At 38.1% G+C, this 17499-nt stretch overlaps 1 protein-coding gene across 2 annotated transcripts in view; it reads right to left on the minus strand.

The window, feature by feature from the left end:
- Positions 1-17497, minus strand: part of Dmgdh (dimethylglycine dehydrogenase) — a 59241-nt gene extending 41744 nt beyond the window's left edge. The window contains exons 1-5 of one of the 2 annotated variants that reach the window (XM_015497832.2): positions 17343-17497; positions 13913-14087; positions 6369-6467; positions 4766-4930; positions 2632-2836 (exon numbers count right to left, since the gene is read on the minus strand). In XM_015497832.2, coding sequence (XP_015353318.1) covers positions 2632-2836; positions 4766-4930; positions 6369-6467; positions 13913-14087; positions 17343-17443 — 745 coding nt within the window. In that variant the 5' untranslated portion in view covers positions 17444-17497. The remainder of the gene's footprint in view (positions 1-2631; positions 2837-4765; positions 4931-6368; positions 6468-13912; positions 14088-17342) is intronic. The other variant, XM_015497834.2, reaches the window with a different exon arrangement.
- Between the last annotated feature and the right edge of the window lie 2 nt (positions 17498-17499).

Consider the following 17499-nt stretch of genomic DNA (forward strand, 5'->3'; position numbering starts at 1 on the left):
TGCTGTTTTTTTTTTTTTTTTTTTTTTTTTTTTTATCAGGGATTGAACCCAGGGGCACTTAACCATGAGTCACATCCCAGCCCTTTTTTGTATTTTATTTAGAGACAGGGTCTTGCTGAATTTCTTAGAGTCTTGCTAAGTTGCTGAGGCTGGCTTTGAACTTGGAATCCTCCTGCCTCAGCCTCCCCAGTCACTGGGGTTACAGGCATGCGCCACTGCACCTGGCCTGCAACAAAATCTCAGTTGTTTTAAGAAAGCAAAGGCCTTTAGGAGCAAATAATGAAGAGGTGCATCATCACTCCACACAGGGCCACATTCTAGACATCATTCCAGGGACTTGTAAGCTTTCCCAGGATAGCCGGAGGCAGCCATTCTCAAGGGCCTCCTATCACTGCTTTCTTCTACCCCATTGCCTCTCAGGATTCCTCAGCTGCATAGAAAACTCCATCTGGTCATAGGTCAGATCTTTTTAGAACTCATCCTATCTTCCTCTCCAGAGATTCCTTCTTCCTCACAGTATGTGGTTTAAAAAAATATATTACAATGGCAATTTATTATGTAAATAAAAGTTTATCCATTTTAGAAAAACAATGGATAAATGTCTTAAATTAAGATCTTCCAAGTTTTTTCTCAAAAGATCCTTTGGGAATGCGTGTCTTCCTGCAGCACTGGGCTAATAAAAATGGCGGGGCTTTGTGCAAGATTGTCTGAAGCTAGTGTAGTCATTGATTAGCAATGTCTGCCTCAGGTGCTGGATATGGGGATCTGAGTATGAAAATGGCCAAATGTTTTCAGGGGCTGAATTCATGCAACCATTAAAAATGTTGCAAACTTACAAAAAAAAAAAAAATCCTTTCTACTTGGAAAGAAGTATGAATGATTTCAATGTCTTAGATCTTCCAACAAAATTTAGGCTGGATATTGTAGTCAGCTTTTTCACTGCTGTGACTAAAAGATCTGATCAGAATAATTTTAAAGGAGGGAAAGTTTGAGGGCTCATGTTTTCAGAGGTCTTAGTCCATAGAAGACTGGCTCCATTCCTTGGGGGTTGAGGTGAGGCTGAACATCATGGCAGAAGAGGGTGGCACAGTGAAACAGCTCACATGATGATCACAAAGCAGAGAGAGAGAGAGAGAGAGAGAGAGAGAGAGAGAGAGAGAGACTGACTCCATGCTCCAGATAAAAAATATATACCATACCCACACCCCCAATGAACCACTTCCTCCAGCCACACCCCACCTGCCTCTATTACCACTCAGTTAATCCCATCAGGGATTGATTCACTGATTAGGTTAAGGCTAAAATCCAATTATTCCTCCTCCAACCTTGCATTGTCTCACACATGAGCATCTGGAAAACACCAGATCTGAACCATGACTCTGGAGGTTCCCAAGGATAGTGGGAGAAAGGAGAATTAGATGGAGATTGAAGGGACAAGTGAGGCTCAAAACAAGGCAATTTTTCATAATATTGTTTTTATTTTTTAGACAAGTCCTTTTACTTTACCTTTAATCTCAACCTAAAGAAAGTATGCAATTTTTATTTTTCAAATGGGAGGCAGGAGTTAGGAAGATTCTGAAATATTAATTTAGAATCTTTCCTATTGAAGACATGACTTTCTAGGACCACCAAAATATTTTGTTAAAAAATAGCGTCAATGATAAGTTTAATTTAAAGGAAATAATTAGAAAGGTACGTGTTTCCGGCATGTCTTCATGGCATATTATTTGATCAGCTCAATAAATATATTTTCATTTTATAATTTATGCAATTGCTCAGAGAAAGTCAGTTACTCCTTCATGCTTATTTTAGGTTTTAATGAACCATGATGAACTACAAGAAAATATATTCTATAAGTCCCAATTAGACTGCACAAGCATTTTCATTAGGATCTGTTTTTGTTTATGAGATAGTTAAAAATAACTTCACATGCAACCAACCTTTTAGCAAGGGTATCAACTCAAGAATCAAAAAACCAGTTCCCACTCCTGGCTCTGACAGAACCAGCCATGTCACTTGGCCAAGTACCTTGACCCTGCTGGACTATGGCCTCTACAAATGGAAAATGAGTAGGTTGCTAGATCATCTCAATATCCCTCCTGGGGTTCACTACTCCATGAGACTAAACTGTAAAAAAAAAAGCCTAAAAAATTATGAAGTATGTTTCATAATGTTCTGAAAGAAAAAGATGAAGGGTTATTTGGTTTTTGTTTTTGTTTTTGACCAGAACCAAAAGTCATCAGAAATGATGGGAGAGAACAGAAATGATGAAATCTGCCCTAAAAAGTAAATTGAGATCAAGGAGTGTGCTCTGAAATTTGAGCATTAGAATTTGGTTACTAAACAGTAAACATAGAAAGGAAAAAGAAGCACAATTGGGCAAGACATAATCTGGAGCAGAAGAAATGGAGAATGGATAAAAAGACCAACTGTTGATGACTCACAAAGGAAAGAATGATATTCCACACATCACAGGCAGAGTGATGAGGGAGGGCTCTGTGGCTCAGAAACCAATGTGAGAGCACTGTGCTCCACAACAATGATCACGGAATAAACCACTTCTTTATGGCTACATATTTATTTCTTTGCCACTTAAAAACACTAGTTTTTAAAACAAGGTACAGTGCTTACCTGCAGCATTTACGATTCTGTTTGCTCTCAGGGATCCCTGTGGTGTTTCAACATCCCATGTTCCATCTGACCTGGATGTTAGAGAAGTCACCGGTGCAGGGTATTTTAAAAGGGCACCATATTTCCTAGCTCCAGCAGCCAAGGCCATTGTTAGAGAATAAGGATCAATGTGACCATCTCCAGGATTATACAGACCAGCTAAAACCTAAATCAATCATAAAGAAGTCAATATTCAGACAAATAAACTTATATTACTCAGTGCAACTAATCCCACCAGCAAGTGTTCAATAAAACTAGACTTTAAAAGTACATCTTGGCATCAGACCAACCACTCTGTACATCTTTTTCCTAAATTTTGTTTAGACATAGGTGGGATTTACACTAAAGGTTACATAGGCTATTTGATAGAGGCTTGCCATTGTCTCCAATAATGTTTCTCCTTGTATCCAATAGCAATGGAACCCAAATGTTTATTTGGACATATGGCCACTAAGAACAAAGAGTACAGTTTCCAACTTTCATGGCAGCTACTAGCTCCAGCTGATAGCTAAAATTAAGACTAAGTTCTGGTCAATGGAAATGCAAATAAGTCAGGAAAATTTCCAGAAGCCTTTAAAAAAAAAAAAGACAACCGGCACTTGTCATTCTTTGTCCCTTATTTACCCTTCTATTTGCAATATAGACATGATGGCTGGAGCTTCAGTTGCCATCTTGGAATAGTACCACAAAAGTCATATCCCAGGAATGACAGAGTAATGATCTAGAAGGTGACTGGTTTCTTAAAGTCCTCATGAAAAAAAGCCACCATTCAAGTCTTGGACTATTTACATGAAAGAGAAATAAACTTACATCTTGTTTAAGCATTATTAGTTTGGTTTCTGACATTTGAAGCCAAATCTAGTTCTAACTGACATATCAATTATAATTTATATTTAATCATTTGATGGTGTTATCAATTCACATGTTAAATATATATCTGGTGTTATACTTGATTTAAAATTCAACTACTAATTCTTGCACACCTATTTTGTATTAGAGCTTCAGACCAGATATTGTGTGAGAAACAAAAAGGAATAAAAATTAAATAAAATGAGTTGATAGAGTGAACAGAGTGATATATTGTAATTAGGTCTCATCTATTCAACAAAAATCAGAGGCTGGAGTTGTAGCTCAGTGGTAGAGCACTTGCCTTGCACATGTGAGGCACTGGGTTCCATCCTCAACACCACATAAAAATTAATAAGTAAATAAAATAAAGATATTATGTCTATCTACAACTAAAAAAACATTTTTTAAAAAAATATACTTAGCACCAAATATGAACAAGGAGCTTTTGACACATATTTTTCTCCATCTATTGAAATGATTATGTGGATTTTGTTCTTTATTATATTAATACAATATGATTATGTTGATTGACTTTACAGATATTAAACCAACCCTGCATTCCTGGGATAAATTCCATTTGGTCATGCTCTATAATCCTTTCATTATGTTGCTGAATTCGGTTTGCTAGTATTTTGTTGAGTATTTTTGCATCTATATTCATAAGGGAAAACGCTCTTTCTTTCTTTCAGTGTTATTACTATTTGAAAGGGATGATTACCCATAGGGAAACACTAAATTCCCTATCAGGTAGATTCTCTCATGAAACTATGGTATAAATCTAGAGCCATCCATACCTGGCACAAAGTCTATAAGAGAAGTACAATCATGAGTGAAGTGATATTTGTGGAATAGCAGAGCATGGGACTTCTTAAGTTGATTTTTTAAAAAAAATATATTAATAACTATTTTTCTAGAAGGATCAAATCACGTTATCATTTCCTCTGCAGTTCTCAAATGGAAGGTTTATTATGGAAACCCTCTGAATGGGGGATACAATAATAGGAAAGTATTGAAAATGTTTCCTTAATTACAAGTAGAAGACCAATAAGATTTTTCATTACCTTTTCTTATTTTACCAAGCTTACATAACAGTCCCCCTAGTAACTTTCCCCAAATACAGATTGATCATCTAATTTTGCCATTCAAAATGTATGCACCAAGTATTTCTATTTTTAACTTCTTAAAACACCTTCTTCTAATTTTAATTCAAATCAACAAATGGTGAAAATAACCCTCAGATAAATACCTTATTCATGTTGAGTAAAGGGAACATCTCTTGAATCTTTTCAGGTTCAATAATGTACTGTTCTGTTGCATGCCAGCCGGTCCGTGTCATTTGATATTTAAATTCATCAACCCTTACAGGAGTTGTAGCAATTCGGATGCTACCTGGCTGATGGAATCCTACTGCCTGTGACACAATTCCAATAAATAAGTTTTTCTTTGGCACTCAAACACAATTTCCCAGCACAATGAAAATGCAGGTGTATAAGCAAAGAGATTTAGTATGCAGTGAAAGAGATAATGACATAAAATATTTGTATCTTATGAAAAGACATTTATTCATCTACTATTTTTTAAGTACCGCCTCTCTACCAGGCACTATTCTAAACCCCAGAGATGTTGGGGTGAATGAGAGAGGCAAAGACCCTGCCTAGAGGGAACCGATGGTCTGCAGGAGATTAGACAATTAAGTGCACAATACAATAACTTGGGATAACTGCTACTGTACATACCAAAAGAACATTACGTGAAAAAGAGAAAGAGAAAGGTTCAGGAAGAATTATAAAGAATCAAAGTATTGCAATGATGAGATTAATTGTTAGTTGAATCAAACATTTATTTAACATATATTGAAGTCCCCCAGTTTGCCAAGCCTCAACAAAGCCCTGAGTTACAGGGATGATAAAAGAAACAATTCTTGTCATAATCTGTAGGGAAAATAACCAGTAAAATTGCAGTTACAATAGGGAGAGATTTGTGTAATAAGAGCAATGTGCATAAATGTTCTTAGAATCAAGAGATGCCCCATCCAGTTTGGGAAAGACTGAGGGAATGTTGTTCAGCAGAGGAAGCAATAGAAGAAAGAAAGAGAGAGAGAGAGAGAGAAAGGAAGGGAGGGAGGGAAAGAAAGAAAACCCAAACAACAACAACAACAAAACAGTGATTTGAGAGAGCTCAGCACATTCTAGAATTATATGTCATTGGGACTAGCAGAAGCGTATGAACAGAATATGTGGAGAGGCAGGAAGGGGTCAACCCTGCTGAAGGTCACACTCCTGAGGCCATGCTAAGCCTTTGGCCCACGTCCTGTAGAATGTGGAAATCCACTTGATGGTTTTCAGCAATGGAGAATTTAAGTGGACTTTAATCTTAAGTCTACAGAAACTCATTTTTTATTTTGAGAGCATGAGTCAATCTGAGAGGGGATAAGAATAAAAGTGAGGGGCTCTGAGTGAAATACTTTTCAAACCATGTGACAATCTGGCACACACTCTTGTCAGATCCTTTGCAGTCCAATTGCTGAGAGGGTCTGATTTTTTAGTTTCTGGATATAGCAACTGGTAAAAGATATTTTTGGAAGCTGCTTTTAATTCTTTCTTCATTTAAAAAACAAAAAAAAAATGGTTAGTTACATGGATAATACACTTAAGAAATCAATTTTAAAGCAAATTCTCAAGGTTCTTTCCTTGAATTCTCATCCTATTTCTCTACCTTGATCAACACCAACATTGCATGTGTCTTTGATGTCACTGCACACAGCAATACATGATGACACATCAGATCCTTCAGAAATCTATTTCTGAGAGACCTGGCCTACCAGACAATTTTGAGTTAAATGTATTTACCTGCCCAGTTTCTTCTTCCAGTGTCTCATAAAGTTTGATGCTATCATAATGTATCTTCTTCAAGTTTATTCCAGGATGGAAGTAAGTTGTTAAACCTGCCTTAAAAGTAGGAAGGAAAGGAAATACTGAGAAAAAAAAATAACAGCCTCAAAACGCTGATAGTGTATTTGCTATGCAGTAATTTAATGCTGGTGAGGAATTGAGAAGCACCCATCAGTCCTTGGGAGCGAGAAATTTGAGAGCTTCAGAGCAGAAGGCTCATGAGAGGTTATAAAAAGAAATTTGAACCATATAAGTAAAGTGAGAGCCAGCCAACAGACATATATATGAAGTTCATAAAAGTTACTAAGAAAAAAAGAATCATAAGTGAGATGATTTAGATGGAAAGTTTAGGAACATATGCTGTGATTGGATACCCTTTATCCAAAATGCTTGGAACCAGAGTCATTTTGGATTCTGGATTTAAAAAAAAAAAAAAATCCATAAAACCTAATGAGCTATCTTGGGGATGGGACCCAAGTCCCTCCAAACAAGAAGTTTGCTTAGGTTTCATATTCACCTTATACACACATATACAATATTTTAAATAATGTTGTGCATAAAACAAAGTTTACATATATTGAACCATCAGAGACCACATATGGAATTTTCCACGATGCTGTCATGTTGCTTGCTCAAAAACTTTTGAATTATGAAGTATTTTGTGTTTCAGAATTTTGGATTTGTATTAGAAAGCATATGGGGGAAGGCATACAACATGGACTCAAGCCAGCAAACCCTGGGTGTGTTCTTGAGGCAGGACTACATCAACCAAGGGTTTTCCCATCTGCCCCTTGAATAGAGCAGCCATCCTGTGACTTTTCCTGAAGTGGCAAAATTCAAGGATTAGAAAATTCCTGGCAATTAGAGTCTGGTGAGTAGGTGAATAGATTTTTGTTGAAGTTTAAACTGTTTGATAAGCACAAAGTTAGCACACTATAAATATTTGTTAAATAAATACAGACAAATTACTCTCTGAAAAATATATCTAAATATTAGATGTGCCAAAACCCTTTTATCAACTTTGCCAGATACAATGTAGTATCCAAAGAATTCTAGGCAATTGCATGAAACAAGTTGTCTTAATTAAGTATCTGGGGCCTCATTGTACAGCTAATTTATCTTGCAAAGCTTAGTAGATACAATCTGTTCAAAATCAGATTTATTTAGAAATATTTATAAGGTAAACATTCTATGATAATGGTGGGCATTTGGTTCTTTTGAGTTCAAAAACACCCCCTTTAAAATTTGTCAATCATTCTTTATGGACAAGAACCTTAGGGCTTCTCTCTGTACTTGTTCAAGTACCTGGACATATGGACAGCTATGCTTTAGGCCAAAAAAAAAAAAAAAAAAAAAATCTTAGCCCAGCTTCTAGATCATCCTATAGCACAGTTCCATATGAGAGTAGAGAAGGGAGCTGGGGTTGTGGCTCAATGATAGAGCACTCGCCTAGCATGTGTGAGGCACTGGGTTCGAGCCTCAGCACCACATATACATACATACATACATACATACATACATACATACATACATAAACAAGCAAGCAAACAAATAAATAAATAAAAGGTACAAGAACACCAAAAAAAATTTTAAAAAATAGTAGAGAAGGGCTTCCTCTACAGTGGAAGTACAAGTCAGGCTCTTTGACTTCATTGTCAAACATCCATCACACAATCCTCAGGATCCTCTAAGCCTTGCACCTGGGTGAAGTCAGACCACCAGAAAGTTCTTCCATCTGCCTACACTGTATAACCCTCTTCTTCCCCATCCCAGAAATTAGGATCTAATGTTCTTTGATCTGAAAGAGTCTCATGAGTTCATTTTTGTTAGACTGTTATTCAAGTCATTTACTTGGTTTAGAGAACACATTCTTCAAAAATTCATGGTCAAGAAAAATTTGGTCTTTTTTATTGAAATAGTATGGATACTTATTTTTATTGAATAATTAATGCTTCCCTCTTTTCTTTGCTATGAGGACAATCAGAAGGAAGGTATGGATGTGATTGTCTTAGACAAAAGATTATCTAACTTTTGTACCCTCTTTTATACATTGGCTTTTGTCTTTTAATCTGTGTTTAAAATTTAGAATTACCCACATCAGTGCTTCTACTGCCCTTCAGTTATTTGAATATTCTTGCGTAGCATCTACTACTAATTTAAGCACCAGTCTTGTGAGATTGGATGTAAGGAGGGCATAATGTTTCTGTCTTCTGTGATTTCTACAGACATAGGAAGTGAGAAGTTTGAGGAAGGAGAGAATATTGTTCTTATCCTTCAGGATATTATAGGCTCATTGAGATCGTGAAACTTTCATAATGAAACAATTAAATCAAGGGCACATGATTGAGTGTCATACCACACAGTGAGGGACATAAGAACTACAAGAACTAAGGGAAGAGAAGACACTGGGAAGGTCACAGAGGTCTCCAGGAAAGGGATGCATCTTCTATTTAAAGAAAGAAAATGATAGTAGTTGGCGGAGAAGATAAAGGAGGGAAGATGAAACAGAGGTCATCACTAAGAATTATAACCCTCTGAATAAGTGTAGATTTATGAATCCTTGGTGACTTAAATACATAAATAAGATAGGAAAGCTCTTCCTTATAGTGTACTGATAATAATAAAAGGAATAACGGAATTAGAAAAATCATCAGTGGATGCTAAATAATGGGTACATAATGGATGCTATGAGGGGTGCTCTCCCTGAATCAATAGTTCTTCCACTCTTTCAGGAGCCTCTACTGCCTCAAAAGGCCCAGTGACTGTTGACTGTATTCTGAATACAAGCAACAATAAATGTTGGTGAGGATGTGGGGAAAAGATACACTCATATACTGCTGGTGGGACTGCAAATTGGTGCAACCACTCTGGAAAGCAGATAGAGATTCCCCAGAAAACTTGGAATGGAAGCACCATTTGACCCGGCTATTCCACTCCCCCGGTTTATACACAAAGGACTTAAGATCAACATACTACAATGACGCAGCCACTTCAGTGTTCATAGCAGCTCAACTCACAACAACTAAAGTATGGAGCCAACCTAGGTGTCCTTCAGCAGATGAATGGATAAAAAATAAAAAAAAAGTAGTATATATACACAATGGACTATTACTCAGCCTTAAAGAAGAATAAAATGATGGCATTTGCCAGTAAATGGATGGAGCTAAGCAAAATAAGCCAATCTCAAAAAACAAAAGGATAAAAGTTTTCTCTGATATGGGGATGCTAATTCACAATAATGTGGTGGGGGAGGTAGGGAACAATAGAGTTATTTTGGATTAGGCACAGGTGAGTGAAGAGAAGGGAAGGTTACAGGGGTAGGAAGGATAGTAGAATGATTACATGACTGGTGTGATTCTACATCATGTACAACCAGAAGAATGAGAAGTTATACTCCATTGATATAATGTGCCAAGTGCATTTTACTGTAGTATATAACTAATTAGGGGAAAAAAATGTTCATTGCCCACAGGCAGTAAAAATGTGAAAAATAACAATAACAAAAAGCCCAGTGACCGATCTCAACACATCCTACATCCCAGTGGCTCCAAATATTTATTCATATACTTATATCCAATCAAAAAAGTTTTAGCATAACCACTAAAATAAGTAGACTGCTTTATTTAAATACAATATGCAAATATGGATCACTGTATTAACAGGATCAAAAAATAAACAAAAACAACCTGGAATGGGCAAAACATTTTAAATAATTTTATTTATGGTGTAGAAAAAGCTTTTGAACATTAAACTTATTAGTCACATTTCAGCAAGAGCTATGTGATCAATAAACTTCATTATTAAATTGTTATCTACTGGAGTAACATTTGAAATCCAGCAGTGTAATGGCCTGATTCTAGGATTACTTTATTTTGAGGCTGTTTTAGTGGCTGTGACAGCAGAAGCAGATCCCTCTCAGTGGTACACAGACCCAAGTGGGAGCAGCCCTCGTTTGGCTCTGCTCTCTGCATCATGACACCCCTTCTCTGGTCCCAGGCCACACCTGAACAAAAGTCTCTGTTGATATTTGACTATAATCTTTCATGTTCTCTTATCCATCAGTTGTTGTTATAAACTAACTGTAATGTATTACATTTTTAAAATTTCAAATAAATGGGGATAAATCTCATTGAAATTTCTCATTCAGAAAAATTCTGAATGGGTTAAAATGTACCTCTTGCATTGATGAGAGTTTTGTTCTAGGTGGTGTTATTCATTTGGGCCAGGAAAGCTAATGTTTTCCAAACATCCCTTTCAAAATGCTGTCTTCCCAACAGGACTGTGTTCCAAAGGCACTTCTTTCACACTTACTGATGGCATCATTCTTACACCAGAGACAATATCTTCTGTGTTTGTGAGTTGATTTGCAGGGTTGGAATCAAACCCACTCTATCCCTGGGTCATACCCCAGCCCTATTTTTAAAATACATATAACTTCTATGTAGAGGCACTGGGCAGCCTTTTGTATATTACAAAGGTCAACAAGTTTGGGACACCTGTCTTTTTGTGAAAGAAAAATTTATCTTTACATTTCAAACTCTTTTAATTATTGCCAGGAGATAACCAACATGCCTCTTAGAAGTAGTACATTCTCAAGTTCATCCCCACTCCCTTTCCTTACAAATTTTATTCTTGAGGCTCTGTTTTTATAAAGCTAAAAATCACAGTGATGATGTCCTATAGCAGCAACTTCCACTGTGTCATGACACACTGAGGACAAAAGAAAGGAGGATGCTCCCACTGTGCAGTGCCAGCCGCCCCCAGTCAACCCTGGAATCACACACAACATGCTGCCTGCCCACATCAGTGCAAGGGCTATTTACAATATTGTGAAGCCTTAATTTCTTTCTTGCATTTGTAGTTTAAAATATTCTAATATCATCTTCCTACACCCCACATGGATCATCTTACCAAGAAGTAGTCTTGGTGAGAGAGTAAAACCTCTGGCTCTCTGGATTTATGATTCCATTTTGAATATTCATTTGGCAAGCTGTGCCTTCCTCCTCCAGCACTTGATCCCCTCACCTTCCAGATGGTTTTCATATTGAGAATATACTGTCTCTCAGTGAGACTGATTTTATTTTTGTAGTCTGCCCCTTTTGCTGGCTTCCCAACCCTCTATATTCTCACATCTGCTCCAAAAATCTCTCTGTGTTAAAAATTCCTGGTGTGTGGGATTTCTTCCTGTTGCTCCTCAGAGGGAGGCCTCTTTGTCTTGCAAAAAGTTCCAGAATCAGCTTTCTAGGACAGCTCTTTTCTTTTTATTTATGCCAAGGGGGCCGAATAACCTGATTTCTTATGCCCCAATCCACCTTGAGCACACACTTGCATGAATCCTCATTTTGTAAACATAACACCTTGCCTTCAAAGCAAGAGAATGCCTTTTCCACTTGCTTTTGTCGCTCCTTGCTTGAGGGGGAATTATTTTACATGGTTAACGTTTAACAAGGAGCTATCACCTTAAAAACACTGCATACTTGTATTTTATTTATTTATTTTTAAAGAAGTTGGATTAAGGGTATGTTGCTTTTAATTCCTGGAACATTTAGAAAGTAAAATCCCAGGAAATCCTATAATCTATTCTAAAATGAAAACCCCATCAAATCAGTTTGCAAATGAGCAAATCATTCAAACATTGCCTCCTTAGAAATCTGGAGTGCTGTTGGGGATGTGAGCCTCTGTGCCAGGATGTTTCCATCTGCCTAAATTTCCCTCTGCCTGATGTTCTTACCTGGATAACCTCAGGACTCCTTGGCCCCCCTCACTCACTGCTTCTGGGTCTTTGCTTTCCTGTCACCTCTTGGAAGGAGCCTCCCTAACCCCTACTCACCTCTCCCCTGTCATTCTGTACCCCTTAACTGAGTCACTTTTCTTCATGGGGCTGATCCCTCTCTAGCATTGCTATGGGCTTTCTGTCTGATCCCCAGAATGTGAGCTCCAGGAAGCAGGGGGCTGTGTTTTGTTCCTTCCTGTGTCCTCACCTCCTAGAGCAGTGCTGGCCCAGCCCAATACGGGCTCTTCATAAACACTGTCGTGTGGATGACAGAAAGCACACTAAAGAAAAGATAGAGGTGAGCCACAGAAGAAAGGCAGGAGTGCCTTTCTAGTTTGTGGAGGGGAGAAAGGCCAGGAGAGCTAGTGGCTTCACTGGCAGCCTCCCTGTAGGTAGGAGGAAGCAAGCTGAAGGAGTAATGTTGAGAGGAGAAAAGTATGCTGGGAAAACTGAAATTGCACTGAGGATGGGGTACCCCAGCCTTCCTCCCAGACTGAGGGATGAGGGGGCTGAAGGGAGCCTTTGGTCAACCAGTGTGTGCAATCTGTGACCATTCGGACTCTGGGACCAGTGGAGCTTCAATCTGTGCAGCGCTCTCCCTCAGATTCAGCCAGTGGTGCGAAACTCTGTTATTCTAGTCTCTCAGCTAAATATCAAAAGCCCCTCAAAGAAGGGTCTCCTTTTTCTTTCTGTTCTTTTTAGCAGAGGAAAACTAATTATGAAAGCCAACACTAATACTAACCAAATCTTCATCCAAAAGAAAATTGCAGCAGCAATCAAAAAAATCTTCCTGTCCTCTCTTTAGCCTACTTCAGAAAGAATTGGTTTGGCAGCACGAGAGCAATGTCAATCCAGCATCTTTTCTTGGGCAGCTTTCTAGGTATGCCCAATGATAGTTCAAGAACGGGACAATTGCATTTACCATGAAGTGAGCAGACGATGTGGTCCAGTGTTTTACTTAACACAAAAGCTTAGTGCACATTCACAGCCCTCATGTTTAAAGTCCTCAGGAGGCCAAAACCAAAATTAGCATCATAAATAAATACAAATCAAAGAACTGTCAAATAGAGGTGAGAGGAGTATGGATAAAGTCCTTGGGCCTAAATTCGGCATCACCCCACCAGTATCCTTCTACACAAAAGCTAGCATTTATTATTAAACATTGACCATGTATTTAGAAACTTTACACATGTTAACTCAATCTTCAACACAACCCCACAAGTAGGCACCATTAATATTCTCATTTTACACCTCAGAAGTAATCTGCTGGAAACCATGTAGGTAGAAAATGGCACTGCCAGGATTTGAATCCAGAGGCCATGTGTTCAAGACAGAAACATGATCTAAATAAATGCTGATGTGCATACACCAGCTAAGCTGCAGTTGCACTTTCCAGCTCTATGGAGAAGGAACTCTTTGCGGGGAGGGCTTTCCAGGGATTGAACCCGGGCACTCAACCACTGAGCCACACTCCCAGCCCTATTTTGTATTTTATTTAGAGACAGTGTCCCACTGAGTTGCTTAGTACCTCACTTTTGCTAAGGCTGGCTTTGAACTCGAGGTTCTCCTGCCTCAGCCTCCTGAGCTGCTGGGATTATAGGCATGCACCACTGTTCCCATCAGGGAACTCACTCTTGAGAGTTCACAGTGGGGAGTTGTGACTGGGAAGCATGTGGACTGATGGGTACACCATTCAAAACACAGGACAATTTCAGGGTGCTTTTCTTACTGCATGCCAGGTAGATCCAGCTGTGAGCTCCGATTTCTCTAGCAGGACCACATCTTTCATCCCTGCTTTGGCCAGGTGATAAGCCAGACTCACACCAACACAGCCACCTCCAATTATCACTGTTTCTGCTCTGTCTTTCCATTTTGTTTCGGTAGGCAAGGGTGGGTTTTCCTCTCTGAAAAACAATTGTTTAAAAAATAGTAACTTTACTCAGCCTATAGCAGTAGTTTGGGTCTAGGCTTTCACTCACCTATTTCCCCAGTACTATGATTCACCTCATGAACACCTAGTGAATGTTCTCATTTAACAATCTGGAACATCTAAACCTGGAGTAAGCAACCTAATTGGGTGAGGGAGAAGGGGACATTTGGGTCCCATTCCATATAATAATTCTAGAGCACTGTAGGTATATAATATAACCAAAGAAATGAACAGGTAGCTTCTCTCCACCAAAGAATCTAGAGAATAAATTTTCTTATTTAAAAAAAAAAACACACATTTTATTATATGAAAAACTATAATCACCCTGAAGTTTACACCTATAAATCTTGGATTACCTCCTCCCTCCCAGGCTGAAAAGAGCCAGATGGAGAAAAGCGATCTGCATCATTAGATGTCCTCTCACCATGCATGAGCCCCTGTGTCTTTATTGCTCAGGTTTAACATATATATGTATTTGCATATCTGTCTTCCTAGCTGGACCATGAGTTTCTTGAAGGAAGGAATGATGTCATGTTCCTCATTGATGCCAGCCCCTGCACAGCACCCACATCTCATATGTGTGTGGAATGAATATATACAATAACTGTGGTGGTGGAGTCTGAATCTTCTATTGACCATGCTGTTCCCATATAAGTGCCCAAAAGAGTGCAATTCTAGTAAAGGTAGTCCTCATTAGCATAAAAGGATTTATTCATTGTTGCCACCATTTATGATTTTGTTACATACATTTTTTCCATTTGTTTGTCTCGTATTCATTCATCTAGTACTTCCTAAGTTCCTGCATGAACAGGGCACTCTGCTACATAGCAATGATGAGCCAGATCGGGCATTGCCTCTGTGCTCTGAAGTTCACAATATAGTGGGAGAGAGAGTGGTTTTAGCATTTCCTGATTATTTCCTAACTCCATGGGCCTTCAACTGCAAGGAAGTGCTTTCCTTGGGCCCCTGTTTCTTTGTTGTTTATATAAATGTGAATTTATGAATATTCATTGCATTCAGAGGGCTTTAATCTATTGCTATTTACCATTTATTTTAATATCAATTGTCCCAGATTTCATCAAAAAAAAAAAAAAAAAAAAAAAAGGTTCTCAGGTCCTTTTGACATGACTGCATTATTCCTGGAGTACTTCCTTATTTTCTGGTTCCAAAATATGTCCCAATACTTTTGTTTAGGTGGTTTTTAAATGATTTATAATTTTTTGTGTAAAAATAAAAATTATGCACATATGACCTGACTACTTTGCATATGAGTCCATTTTTAAATAGCCTGGAGATATCTTGTAGTTGAGTTGAAGCCATTATAGTAGTGACAAACAATAATAATTTCAAAGGTTCTTTTTTGTGTGTTCAAAAGAAAGAATATGATTTGTTTTAGGACAGTAGCCATTTAAAACAAAAAGAATAAAGAACTTAAGATCAGGAAACCTGGGTTTGAGCTCCCAAATCCTAGCTATTTGAGAAAAATTTAGATAAGGATCTCAACATTCCTTCATCTGCAAAATGAGACTGTGAAAGTTCAGTTTGGCAATATACATCAAAGTGTTATAGGATTTATAATATTCCTTCTGCCCAGCATTCCATAATGGGGTCAGACTACGTAGAGTGTTTTTAAATTATAGCTTAATTAAATCTTAATTTTCTTCTGAAATAGTTAGAGATGGTTACAAATAAACTCAAAATCAAACAATAAAGTGGAAACCAGACAAAAAACAAACAAACAAACAACAAAAAAAAAACGGCCACCCAGGTCACCAGTCTTCTATATTAGAAATGGGAAAATTTAAATCATCTGTTGGACCAAGTACTTTCTAAAATCAACCATCTTCTTAATAGTTTGGGACTGGGTATTAAGAACATGCAATAGAAATAAAATCATCTAAATTTTGATTTGTTGCATATAAAACTATATGTTGCTAATAGACACAGCAAAATACATTTTGGATAGTCTTGAATAATACATTTTATCTAATCGGTTTTAAACAGATCAACTTGTTAAATTTCTATTTTCTTTTGCACTAGACAAAGTATCATCATTGTTCTAAGTACTTTTGTGATGTTTTACAGTTTACAAGGCACTTTCACTTGCAAATTATTTAAAATTTGCAGCAGTTCTCTGAGTTAGGCAGGGCAAATGTTATCCCACTTTATAGATGAGGAAACTGAAACTCAAAGAGTGAGATCACATGCTGTGTGTGTCACTGGAGGAGAAGGAAATGTGACTTGGTGGCTATTGAATTCCAAGCATCAGGGACAAGCCTAGCACGTCACAGATACCCAGGGAATTCTTGTTGAATGAAAAGATGGAGGAATGAAACTCAAAAGCAAGTCTTTTGATTCCAGAATTTCAGATCATGGGATGTAAAATAAAAGTTTCATCAACTTTTAAGTGATACTAGTGAGCAGAACCACCTTGAAGCCATGAACAATCTGTCAACATAAGGAAGTCAAAAGATGCGCAGCATCACTCTGTTTAAATACAGATCAATTAAAATAAGAAAATACCATTGTTATGTATGTACCAGATTTAGCGAGGACAAAAAAAATGCTACTATAAGAACCAAGGAAGATGTAGTGAACAAACACAAAATGGTAGAGGGTAGGTACATTCTTGTCACCCATTTGGAGAATCTGTTGCTATCTTTCCATCTTTCAAATGTACATAACCCTTTCCCTAACAATTTCACTTTAAAAAATCAGTTCTATAGATGGATTCTCACAAGTGTCCAAAATTAAGAAGTTTCACATGCATTTTATTTTGCAGTAATAAAACTGGAAAAAGTCTATTAGCAAACAGATTACTTAATCATATTACAGAATATCAACATAATGGAAAACTATGCAGCCATTAAAAAAGAATATGGAAACCATTATGAACTGATCTAGAACAATTCCCAAGACATAGTGATAATTGTAAAAGGGTATGAGTAAACCAAAGAATACACACGCGCTGACTTTTGCTTACACAGAGACCATCTCTGGATAACGTTAACTGCTTTGGCTGGGTCGAGCAACTAAGGCAGGAAAGACTTTGCACAGATACTTTTTGATACTGTTTCACTTTGTAACGAATAGATAATTCAAGGAGAAATCCCAAAACCCATTTCTTGGAAGTCAAAACCCTCTAAACTTCAGACACTGCCTCGGCCTCTGGCTCCCACCCCAGCAGCCTCCCAGCCACCGGCTTGGGTGCAGGCGGAGCCCCACTCACCCTTCCCGGCGGGAGACCCAGCGCGGGCGCCCGGGGGAGTCCCGCAACCCGCAGCTCAACAGCTGGAGGCCCCGAAGCCGCTGCGCGCTGGGGCGGAACATGATGAGGCCCAGGCAGAGACCGAGGCTGAGGGTGCAGGGCACCTGCTGCGAAGCCA

The sequence above is a fragment of the Marmota marmota genome, unplaced genomic scaffold, assembly GCF_001458135.2.
Source record: "Marmota marmota marmota unplaced genomic scaffold, marMar, whole genome shotgun sequence".
Classification (NCBI taxonomy): Eukaryota; Metazoa; Chordata; class Mammalia; order Rodentia; family Sciuridae; genus Marmota; species Marmota marmota.